The 13,124-nt window shown below is 32.3% G+C and overlaps 1 protein-coding gene across 1 annotated transcript; it reads right to left on the bottom strand.

Annotated features, from left to right (window-relative positions):
- Positions 1-9,857: 9,857 nt before the first annotated feature.
- LOC142625226 (uncharacterized) lies at positions 9,858-10,589 on the bottom strand. The gene is made up of 2 exons (XM_075798916.1): positions 10,061-10,589; positions 9,858-9,946 (listed from the first exon to the last, which is right to left on the bottom strand). The coding sequence occupies exons 1-2, from the start codon at positions 10,587-10,589 to the stop codon at positions 9,858-9,860; spliced, it is 618 nt and encodes a 205-aa protein (XP_075655031.1).
- Between the last annotated feature and the right edge of the window lie 2,535 nt (positions 10,590-13,124).

Here is a 13,124-nt window from a genome sequence, read left to right as displayed (position 1 = left end):
TTTTAAATTTTTTATTAAAAAAATTCTGTTTTTCGGTCCGGTTCCGGACCAGATCACACAGCAATTTTTAATATTTTATTAAGTAAATTGCAAATTATACTATTAAAGTTTGAAGATATTTAGATTTTACAACTTAAAATTTCAGAATTTGAAACTTACCTCCTGAACTTTGAGGATGTTTGCATTTTACACTCTGACGTTTCAGAATTTGAATTTTACCTTATAAAGTTTGGGGGTGTTTATACTCGAAATTCTGAAATTTTAGGGTGTAAAATCTTAATACCCCAAACTTTAGAGGTGTAATATCCAAAAACTCTTAAAATTTAGGAGGTAAAATCTAAATTCTTAAACATTAGGATGTAAAATCCAATTATTCTCAAATTTCAGGGGGTAAAATCCAAGTTCTAAAATTTCAGGTATAAATCCAAAGACTCCTAAACTTTAGTGGTGTAATTTGTAATTTACCCCTATTTTATTTTATTTTTAAAAAACTCCTTAAAGCTAAAGGAAATTAATCCAAAGCTAAAAGATAAGGGCCTGTTTGGTTTAGTGATATCTTAGTTTTCATAATTCAGTTTTCAAAACTTATAATTCAAACCTAAAACTCATAACACAGTTCTCAAATCTCACTTTCACTCAAAAATTGCAAAACACATGTTTGGACTCATAACTCAATTACATATCTCTACAACTTTTCTCCAAAACCGTGGACCACGCCCACTGATAGAACCCATGTTGCTACTGTTGCTACCCGCGTCTCATTAACAAAAAAAAAAAAAAAAAAAATCTTCCTCCTTTACTTCTCCCACTGTGGCATCCTCTCACCTTTCATTTCTTTGACTCTCCCTCTTTTCTATCAAATTTGTTGGTCTATCTCTCTTTCTCTGTCTTTCCCTTCTTCACTCTATATTTGATTTTTTTTTTCCACTCTTCTCTGTTTCTTTCTCAGCTTTCTCTGTCTCTCCCTTCTTCAATCTGTATTTGATTTTTTTTCTCTCTCTTCTCTGTTTATTTCTCAGCTGTTTTTGGTTGGTTTGAACTGGTGGTTATTGGGTTTAAAGTGGTGGATTGTTTCAGTGGTTGCTAGGTTCGGATTGGTGATGGTGGGTTGATCGGGTTTTTGGGGCTGGGTTACGATGGAGATCGGGTTTGAGATTGGGTTTTTGGGGCTGGGTTACGGTGGAGATTGGGCTATGGGTCACGGCGTAGCTTGAATCGGTGTTTCGGTTGGTGTTACAGTGGAAATCGGGTTATGGGTCAACGTGGCTTGAATCGGTTGATTTTGGTGTTTTGGTGGTGTGAATTGGCGTTTGGTTTTGTGGGTTGATTTTGGTGTTTCGGTGGTGTGGATTGGCACTGGGTTTATTGTGGTGGTGCTGTGGTGGTGGTGGGTTTGTTGTGGTGGTGTTGTGGTTGTTTGCAACGGTAATATCAAACATTTTTAGTGAACATATGAGACAACATAGAAGCTCTAGGTCCCACAGAGGTAAAAAATTTACAATCCTGCCACTGAGTTATGTATCTCAGAAACTGAAAACACCAATTTGGTGTTTTCGGTTATCATCACTCTCACTCAAAATTTTTGAGTTTGAGTGATGAAAACAAGATTAGGAAATCAAGCCAAACAAAAAATATTGTGTGGGTCCCACGTTTTTTGATAACTCAGTTATGAGTTTTGGATCATATCACTCAAAACACTTCTAAACCAAACAGACCCTAAATCTCTTTCATCTGACGTTTCACTCTCATTCCACTATACCAGATTATTCCAAAAAGGAAATTAAAAAAAGAAGAAAAAAAGAAAAGAAAAGGGAGAAACTGTTGTATTCATCTGAAAATGTTTGTCTAATTCGTTTTCCAAGTTTTTCTGTGTTTTCTGGTTATTATACAATGCTTTAACTTTTAAGATTTATAACGAAATAAACATTCAACAATACAAAAAATGTTCCCATAAAAAAAAAAAACTAAAAAAATTATAACGAAACTGTCATATGGATAATGGAGCCTTAACCCACAAATGAGACCTTATGAAAGGAAGTGAACTATTTCTCCTATGAAATAATGCTATAACCTTTTTGATTATTAATGCATCTTTTTTTTAATAAAAAGGTTTTTGTGTTAATAAAAAAAATTCACAATATCATAAGGTGAAAAATAAGTTCAACTAAAATCACATATACTTGCACAATTTTAGTTCTAAGTCATCTTTCTTGACAGTTATATACACATACACACACACACACACACACACACACACACACACACAATTACAACCTAGTCATCTTTATCCTCAAACTTCTGGATCTAACCTTTAGATTTGAAATAGGAGTATACAACAGTGAGATAGACACTTAATCTGTGAACTCGATTACCTACCGTACTTTCTTCCAAAATGGGGACCACCCTTCAACCCTTTCCCCGGCTACACACGGGCTGACCAAACCAAACAAGGAATATTTTCAGACAATTATGGTTTAGAAACCACACAGAGCTCGGTTTTATATATATATATATATATATATATATATATATATATATAGAGAGAGAGAGAGAGAGAGAGAGAGAGAGAGAGAGAGAGAGAGAGAGCTATATTTAGTGCAATTTTTTGTCAATATTACATCATTAGTCAAATAACATGTTTAATACACTAGAAAGTTTAACATAATATTATTATTCATGAAATTTGATATGATAATTATTAATTGACATTTATTAATAATTGTATATTTGTATATGAAACTTTATATTTTAGAATCTTGCATTAGGCTTCTTTTGGTTTTTTTTTTTTTTTTGGGACAACTCACTGGTAATTTATTATGATCATCTTTCTAAATGAAACTCCAAGAGATAATAAAGAGTTAGAATTGTTGATATCTTTGATCAATAATTCATATAAAGATGGAGAGATTGAAGAAGATTTGAAATATATGATAAGAGTAGGGTAGATGAAGTGGAAAAACGCATCAATAGTATCGTGTGATCATAGAAATTCTATTAAGTTAAAAGGAAAATCTTATAAGACTACTATAAGACTAATTTTTCTCTACAATACCGAATGTTTGGATATCAAGAAGCAAAACATTCATAAAATGAGTATAGTTGAAAAGAGAATTTTAAAATGGATAATATGAAAACACAAGAAAATAGGATCCAAAATGAAAAAAATTCCCTTGAACATAAGGGTGGCTCATATTTATGAAAAGATGAGAGAGAGTTGTTTGACATGGTTTTATCACATTAAGAGGAGATCGAGCAGTTACTTCATTGGTAAGAAAGAGCGAGTTGATTTAAGTTGAAGGAATTTTTAAAAAAGAAAATATATATTCTATTAATCAAAGAAAATATGATGTATAAAATAGGAAGACCTTAAAAAGCCATGTGGCACAATATTATGAGGTCAATCAAAATCAAACTAATTCGGCTTTTTTATAAATTGTAGATTTAATAATATTTTATTAGATTAATATTAAAAAAAAAAAACTATTGGGATTACACATTCTTTTTATTTTTGATACGCATGCCAAAGTTCACATTAATAAGATATTATTTAATATTTAATCCAATTACTCATGTTTTATTTAATATTCATATTCTTTAGAGTTTAAGTGTCTGTTTGAGAACACTTTATCTAATTTTTTTGTGAATTTTTTTACTGAAAGCACTATAAATAAAAGGTAAAAGTTATATAAAATAAGTAAGTGATTTATGCGAGATTTGCATATAATAGGAAATATAAAATAAGTAGGTGACTCACGTGAGATCTATAAATAACAAGAAATTTAAGCAATAAGCAGGTGGTTTATAAGTACATCCCAAATGGGAAATAAACAATTTGTCCATGACAAGTTAAGATGCAACATTACAAAGGAATCATAAGCTTAGTTATGATCCATGTTTAACAATGGAGGAGGGAGCAAGGACCTTGTAGCTAAATTGACACATTCTCATGCACAAAATTCTCAGGCATCTAGAGGAGAAATTGTATAATATTAAAGATATTATAACTTTTACCATATAAAATTTACAAACTATTGTGGCAATTTTTGTGATTGATGAACTTTAACCAGCTAATAAATAAACGTTTGAAATGTGTTTTTAGTAATCGGAGACACATAAATCTGTAAGTTCCAATTATATTAACTGAATTGGTTAAATATTTGGTCGTCCTCCAAAAATCAGTGTATTGAGATGTTGATAATGATTAATTATTATAAGCTGATGATGTAACTTTAAATCCTTTCATATCTATAATAATAATAATAATAGTAAGTTTCATTTAACATAAGAAATTCTTTCGATTAACATCCGCAAATAAAGTGTATAGTAATATTTGATACGGGTTCGTTTGAGAAATCCTACCAAACAACTTCCTACTACAATGTAATTAATTTTGATTAATTAGGGTGCAAAAAACAACTTTGATTAATTTAATAATTTTTTTAGTTTATAAATATTTCTGAATGTTTGTTAAATAAAGAAAAAAAAAACCCAATCAACGCCTTTAGTTTAGTGAGCTAAAACCTGCGTAATACCGCAGGCCCTTTTGACAAAATCGAATAAAACCCCAGCCCTAGCCTTCCTTTTATAGATTATATATAATTAATTAATTACTAGTATTTCCTTTGACAAAATCTATTCGAATCCCATCCCTTAATTTCTTTTAATTATACCTAATACTAATATATAGTACTGCAGGCCCCAATTAAAGCAAAGGAGTTTCAAACCGACATTGCTTTGCTTGTAATAGTATTTATGTTCATAAGACATAATATATATAAAACCACACCAAAACCCTGTCTGCTTATTCTGTTTGTCTCCACAGTAGTACTACTCTTCGTCCTCAATCCTCATCAGGTACGTGAACGACTCTTCATATAAAGATCTGTTCGCGTCTTTCTGTATGTATGTATTTTCAATTTTGTCGTACTTTTACAGTTTTACTTTCAAAGTATTGGTTTGTGTATTATGTTTTCTTTCGTATTGTATCGTACATGTTTTTCATATTTTACTTTCAGTCTGAAACTGAATGAATATATATGTTTCTTGGTACTCATACAAAAATTGTATAGATGCCTTCCTTTGATGAAGGATTACTTCTCATAGAAGTATGTGCTTGTATACCATGTTTATGCATACATGATTCATCGATCAATTTAATAAACGGTGTGTACACACACACTCACTCTCTTCTTTATAGAATGCAAGTAATCACAAATATATATATATATATATATATATATATATATATATATATATATATATATATATATAAACTTATTCTGAAGACTTTCTAATAATAATCTTCAAATCTCTCTACACCACACTATCAGGGTTTAAAGGTTTTTGCAATGGGTTTAGGCTGGGTCAGGTTTCAAGTTCTTAAACTTGTCATTGCTTGGATTGCGGTTTACAACTTAAATTTACTTTTAATAAATATTTTAATTATTTTCAGAACTTTAAGTCCCTTATGGTTTGGGTTTACTGGCTATTTTTAAATATTATTCACACACAATCTATGGTTTTGTAAGCATGCCTCTTTCTCACATAAATAATTTACTTTAAAAAAAAATCCAAATTTTTATACTAGCGCCTGTAATAGAATTTTTTTTTTTTGGTGGTAAACTCCTGTAATAGAATTGTAATCTTAATTTTTACGTTGGTATATAAAATTACTACCACTTCAAACGTTAAGTCTTATTATTTCTCTCTCGCTCTCTCTCTCTCTCTCTCTCTCTCTCTCTCTCTCTCTCTCTCTCTCATATATATATATATATATATATATATATATATATATATATATATATTCTTGTAAATATCAGTTTTGTGCTTAATGGGGACGCTTCAAAAGAAAAGAAAAATTGTCCCTGCTTAAAAAGTTAAAATACTTCAATGGTCAATATGTTTTAAAAATACCTCACCTTTTAATTTGAAAAATAAAGTTCATGATGTTTAGCCATTAGTAAAAACTAAAAACAAGTATTAGCCCAGGAACCCTCCAAAGATTCATCATAGAGTAATGTTAAAGCTTTATTCTTTCATTTTATTATTTAATTCCTTTTGCCATAAACGAATTGCCTACTAAATTTCATGATCACTAGCACTGCTTTCATCTTCCATTATGAACTTTTCTTTATCTGATTCTAGAATTTATGACTTAATTAGATTATGAATTTGAGTCCTCATTGAGTCTGATAACAAATTTAATTTTGTTAGTTCAAAAGATGGGGCGAGCAAAAATAAACATGAAACTCATCAGCAACGAGAAGTCTCGTATGGTAACCTATAGCAAGAGAAAAAAGGGTTTGAAAAAGAAGGCCTATGAGCTTTCCACTCTTTGTGGTGTCGATGTGTGCGTGATCATCTATGGACCCATACAGAAGGAAAATTCTAATGAGCTAGCAATCTGGCCTGAAAATCAAGAAAAAGTCGAGAAAATAATCAACAAATACAAGGGCAAGAGTACAGGTCCACGTAAGAAAGAAACTCTTAGCTTATCTGACTATTTCATTCAACGGAAGAAGAATATTGAGAAGGAGATCTCAAGAGTGCGTATGGAAAGCTTCGAAGCCATGTATTCGACATGGATTGAAGGTCTAAATAGTTTTTCAGATGCACAAAAAGAAGTACTTCTTGGGTTATTGGACTCTAAGATTGATGAAGTACAAAGAAAAATTAATGCTTTGAAAGGACGCAATTATTTGATTAATGATGCAGCATTAGGAATAGCTAGCAGCTCCCACTTTGGATCAATCCGAAGTGATTTTTCTTACACTCAAGGCATGATTCAACGGAGTGTAGCACCAAAGATTATCAACCAACAGCCTATATCTTATGTAAAGGTAAAGCCACTAGAAAACCAGTTGCCTACGACATGGGGTGAACGTTTCAATAATTTTTCGGATGCACAAAGAGCAGTACTTCGTGGAATATTGGACAATAAGATTGATGAAGTACAGAGAAACATTGATGTTTTAAATGGAGGTAGTTACATGATGAATGATGCAGCGTCAGGATTAACCGGTAGCTCCAACTTTGGATCAATCCCAACCGATTTTTATTGCACTCAAGGCATGCTTCAAAGGAATGTGGAAACGAGTCCTATTAACCAACAGCCTATATCTTATGTGAAGCCACTGGATTACCAATTCCCTTCTTGCTATTCATCCGATCAAAGTCTTTTCCCTTTACTTCCATTTGATCATCTTAATCCTATGGCCAATCCAATGGAAGTGAAGGGTGTGGATTATTCTCAATTTGGAGGCATGTCTAGTAGTGGCATACAATATACTCCATCAAATGACCAAATTTGTTATGATCCAACAGTTGGGATGGTGGACAATGTGATGGTGAACAACTCTAGGGTGCCAGCAACGCACTACCACAATCCTGCTATGCAGCAAATGGTGGCCTATGGACAGCAACCCATGATGCAAACTTTTTCTTCTCAAATTGAGGGTCCTCCAGTTGATGAGTTCTACAACATCAATGAGTTTGAAATGAAGAACAAGATGGAAAGGTTTTAGGCTTCTAGGTATATCTTAAGAGTTTTGGATTAATTAGTTTTAGCATTATCTTGGATTTCAACTTTGATTTACTATTTTTTAAACAAAATATATATATTCTACATTATTCATATAGTCTAATTATCTTGAGGGTTTTATTTTTATTACAATTATTTAGATGACAAGTTATGATCAATGTATTGCATTAGTTTTAGCATTATCTTGCATTTCAGCTTTGATTTTACTGTTTTTTAAACAAAACATACATCCTATATTATTCACTGTATACATCACAATTTGACTCAATAGAGTATTTTTACCATAATAGAAAGACTGAACGGGGCAACCTGCAAATTCAACACAAGGGACAAGGCTTTGTTTTGAATCCCTAATTTTGGCTTTGCTTTCTAATCTTCCCTCACTCTTTCCTATCCCTCCAAACACGATACGTGGTTGCATCCCAAGCCAATCTACAAATAGGAATGCTTTCAAGTTTTTCCTTTTCAGATTGTGTGGGAAACTATATAGGAATTGTCTACCATACCTTTATGCTGTGGAAAACTAGGAACTGTCTTCTCTTGTATAATGTTGTGATTCAAGTAATAATTTTCAAATTCATTAGATGTGAATTTATCTATATATGTTGTCCGAAGACACTTCAAAACCTTCCTTTTCTTCCTTTTTTTTTTTTTTTTTTTTTTTTTTTTTGTATTTTGTATTTTGTATTTTTTTTTTCCATCATGAAATTTCTTGAAGTACTAAAAAAACTAGTCTTTTTTTCCCCCATAAAACTCACCCACACATTTCTATAAGTACGTTCAACAAAATTGACAAATTAACTATTGTCATCTAAAGATTAATGAAGTGATCTCTCTATGATGTTTGCCAAATAAACCAAATCTTTCAAGTAGAGGATTTCTAAAATGAAATTCTAAAATGTTTACCAAATAAACAAGAGTCACAGGGATTTTGTGATATATTTTTGGCAAAGAAATCAGAGACTAATTTTTTGCCAAAATTTGCAAACCATTTTCACTCATGGTAATGAGGCACTTATGCCACAAGTTACTTGTCTCTTATAAAGTTTTAGAACAAATCTTTCCTCTATCAAAGACCAATAACCCTCCTGATGCTTTTCTAAAGAGAATTTCCATTAGTATGTTGATATATATGATGAAATACCATTAACGTCCATACCCTGTCTAATATACCTCCAATGATTTTTCTATACATATTTTTCTCTCTCTTTGTTTGATATATTGCTTGCTTGGCTTCGCACTAGCAATATAGAATGCCTTCCATCATTAGCTTCCGAATTGAATAATTTTATATTGTGAGTTTAATTATAATGCTCGACATGGTCTCCAATTAATTTACAAAACAATGCCCAAACAATAACCACAACTTTGATACCGCTTGTTGGAACAATTGAATCTCTTTTATTTATTTATTTTTTTATTTTTATGGGGGAAATAATGGAAGCTTTGATACTACCAACTATCTAAGTAATTAAATTAAATTAAAGAGCCCCAAGCAATGATTAAAAAAAAAAATCACACAAAAAAACACACACACCAGAACACGTCAAATTTACGTTTAAAACCCTCTAGTGTAGGGATTATATATGGCTGTCTTATGGAGATAATTAAATTAAGGGTTATACTAACGAGGGCTTTTAGGACAATGGTTAATAATCCATTTTAGGAAAGTTTTAACACCACTTTTATGGGAAAATGAAAAAGTTTTCAAAATATTGATTGCTTTTTTTTTTTTTTATAAATTTTTTTTTATGGATCTTTAATGAACGTCTTAAGGGCATTCGTTAGTATTTCCCTTAAATTAATTATAAAAAAATTAAGGTAATCAAATTGGGAAAATAATAATTTTTTGATAATTAATTTTAGAGAAATGATATGTTCACAACATTTTCACAACAAATCCTAAGTGGTAGGTTGTTATTGGTTGTTATTGTTGGGGCAAAAAAGTAATCTTAGTGTTAGGTTCAAATTTGAACAAATAACAATTAACCACCTACGATTTGTTGTGAAAATGTTGTGGACGTAGCACCTCTCTTAATTTAATTACCTTTATAGCAAATAAGTGGACTTGATCATGAATGTAAGAGAAAAAAGTATCATTTATCGTACTCTGTGTGCACGTAAGAATTACTCATCAAATTGATGATGTTGTGAGTTTATAAATGATTGTCTTAAAAAGGTAACAATTTCATTGACTTAATTGATTACTGATTATAAAATAATGCTAGAGACACAAAATAATATGATCTAATAGAATAATGCTAGAGATATAATATGATCTTAATTTTTTTTTGAGGGGAAAACCATGGAACTTCTTTTATTCAAATAAGCCTAATGAATTGGCTTGAAGTACACTTTGAAACTGTGGTGGAACTTCCTCAATCCATACTAAAAAATCTGGTATGCCTATAGCATATTTAACCAGATTATGAGTTAAAGTATTATATTCCTTCCTTGTATGAGAGTAAAATAATTCCTCAAAACGTTGTGACAAGTTCTTTGCGACTTCAATTAGCAAACCCAGTGGGACCAGCAGCCTTTCCTCCATTAATCCTTTAATGACACTCAAAGAATCACCTTCCAAGATAGCTCGTTTAACTCCAACATCCAGTGCAAAAGAAAGCGCCCAACCTGCAGCAAACGCCTCAATCTCATTACTGCTTAGCTGTTGGTGCACCAATTTTGAGCATGAAGCTATTACACGGCCTCTGTGATCTCTAATCACTACTCCCACACCAGATTTTTTATCATGTGGAAAAATCGCACCATCGAAATTTATTTTGTAAAGTTCAGATGGTGGTGGCTTCCAATGATTTTTAGATTGACGACTTTGCTGCACTTGTGTAGCTAGGATTACTTGTCTACCTTGGTAATCATCAAGCCAAACTTTTGAGAGGTAAGCAAGCTGGTGAAGTGCTTCCGCAGGCTGGTTAATGCGAACCCGATTTCGCTGATTCCATATTCTCCAGGCTATAACTGCGAAGAGCTCGGAGTGGCATTTATTTTTAATAAACCATGATAAGAGCTCTTTGAAGTCCAGAAATTGCATTGAACCCCAGCAGCTCTATAGCTCCACATCTGCCCACACCGAATCCAGTTCTGGGCATGACCACAATGCATGCAAGGCTGTCTTAGAGGAAGCGTGACATCTGACACAGAGAGGGTCCGCCGATATTGTGCGCCGAAACAGAGAATTTTTTGTGGGCATGGCCTCGCGGCAAGCACGCCACAACAACGTTTTTACCTTCGGTGGAACCTTCTTGGACCATATCTCCCTCCATACTTGCTTATCCTCGTTCATAGCCTCTCTTGATTCCACATTCAGCTCCTCCTCCATTTTTAAAAATCTGTACCCGGTTTTGCAACTATACCTTCCATCACTTGAGTGTGGCCAGTATAAAACATCCTCCACTGCATTACGGCTTAAGGGAATTTTCTTAATTAGTTATGCTTCTTCAGTGTTGAACAAACCATCTATCATTTCTACATCCCATTGCCTGCTGGTTGGATCAATTAAGATATCCACTGTAGCATTTTCTAAATCTTCCAAAGGATAGGAATTCCACCTGTGGAGGGTACTTCTTTGGCAGCCAGTGATCTTGCCAAATTCTAATTTTTTTTTTCCATCACCCACTCTCCACCTAGCCCCCCTCTAAATAACATCCCTCCCTACAGTGTCTCGTAATCTCATCTTACAATTATAATATGTCAGATGGAGAACTGGACTCAGTGTGATTATCCAATAAAAGTCATGAAGATGGTCTTCAATATTATGACCAAAGAAGCAAGCAGAAAAATATTAGAAGAATTCTCATCGGTAATGGCATTTACTCTATTCCAATTATTTTCCATAGACTCCAATCAATATGTTAATGCTTCATCAACTCCAGAATTAAGGATTTGATTGATCTCTCTCATTAAATTGATTAAAAATATATAACTTCTTAATTTTGTAGGAGATCAATTAACATAGAATTTTACCAAAAAGGCGAATCAAACTTAGTTACTTCTTTATTAATCGTTTAATATTTAGCTCACATGAATAATAGATCACCTCATGAATGGTAATAATCCTAGTATACTTATTCATGACATTGTACTCTCTCCCTCTTCTTATATGAATAGTAGATCTCCTCAATAATTGAAATTCACAATTACAAGGTAAGTATAATTTCTCATACTTTATATTATGTTTATTTGTCATCTAATATTTTTTCTTATTTGAAACCGGCAATTCTTTTTCTTATTCTAAAACATTAAAATGTCAATGTGCAAGAAACAAACTGAGAGCGAGACCATAAACAAGACCACTAAATATACGTTGCAGCGGCAGAAATAAGGCTATAATGTTATTAGTTATTAAATCTTTTTCCCTCTTAAGAAAGAAGTTTATTACTGTGTAATTAATTTTGCAATTTAAAAATGAAAAATCAGTATAACTATAATCACAAAATCTTTCTAACACATTAAAATTTTTAAGTCTGTCCTTTATTATATATATATTTGATGACAACGTGATTGAGAGAGGTCAAACCCAGGTTGACCTGTTCTTTTCTTGTCCCATAGAGGAGAAATGTAAGTACTATAAAAAACTTGAAAATTTTTGTTACAACTCATCACGTAATAAGTTGTGAGTGGTGAAAGTATGGACTCACATCAACATTAGTTTTGAAAAGGATTCCTCTTCCATACGGTATCTGCAAAGAACCTTGTAGTATATTTCAATGAAGAGTCTAGGGAATTAAGTAGCTATTATATCCCTCAGGTAGTCCTACAAGCTCCTGAAATAGCCACCAAAAGAGAAAGTGATCAAGTTGTAAGGCAATTCAAATTTTTGCTGGTCTCCTGCCACTGGTTGTGTAAAGATAAACTATAAAATTAGGCCCAAGAAATCAGTGAGCCATTCTGATGCAGAAATTGGTGCTTCATGAGCTATGTTGGAAACTGTTTGATTTTTGAGGGGAAAACAACCTGTTATTAGCTTCCTAGCCTTTAGGATTAATCTCATGGAATATGTGAGTTTCAAAGTAGATTCCCTCAATTAAGGTTGTTTATTGTCATCATAGATCAAATAGACTAGCCATTCATTTTTGTCTAGAATTTTTAGTGGCTATAAGATTAATCTTCCAGCCAATTTTCATCCTAGGCTTACCAAAAGTCTCAATTACTTAGCTAAAAATATGATATCCTTATTAGTTGAAGAGAGACCAAATATTTCTGGTCAAGAAGACGACATTGTACATGCAGAAACGGCATGGCATTAGACGCATAAACTGAATCTTGTATGGCATGCATGTTTTTACTTTTTTGGAGTGAAAAATGACATTCAACAACGAATGCCGTTTTGAAGTTATAATATTTTGTCTTATTATTTTATAAATGTCATATTATTTGCATAAATATAGCATATATATGTTGTTTACCCAAAATGGCTGGCATGTTGATCTTGTGTCATATACTCACATGTTTAGCCTCATATCATACGTTTCTCAATTAATTTTCGGATGCAGGAGAGGGAACTTAAAATATTACTTAGAATCGACATGACAATTCAAAAATAGAACTCCACAAAGTCAAACATATT

Source organism: Castanea sativa, chromosome 2 (genome assembly GCF_040712315.1).
Source record: "Castanea sativa cultivar Marrone di Chiusa Pesio chromosome 2, ASM4071231v1".
NCBI lineage: Eukaryota > Viridiplantae > Streptophyta > Magnoliopsida > Fagales > Fagaceae > Castanea > Castanea sativa.
Note: the sequence above shows the minus strand (reverse complement) of the source record. Positions and strands in the feature narration are given on the sequence as shown.

Bases quoted from the DNA above. Each gene is read 5' to 3' on its own strand.
- LOC142625226 (XM_075798916.1), bottom strand. From the start codon at position 10,589: ATGCAATTTCTGGACTTCAAAGAGCTCTTATCATGGTTTATTAAAAAT. The intron at 9,947-10,060 runs GTTTGCTAATTG...AATATGCTATAG, and splicing joins AAGGCTGCTGGTCCCACTGG to GCATACCAGATTTTTTAGTA.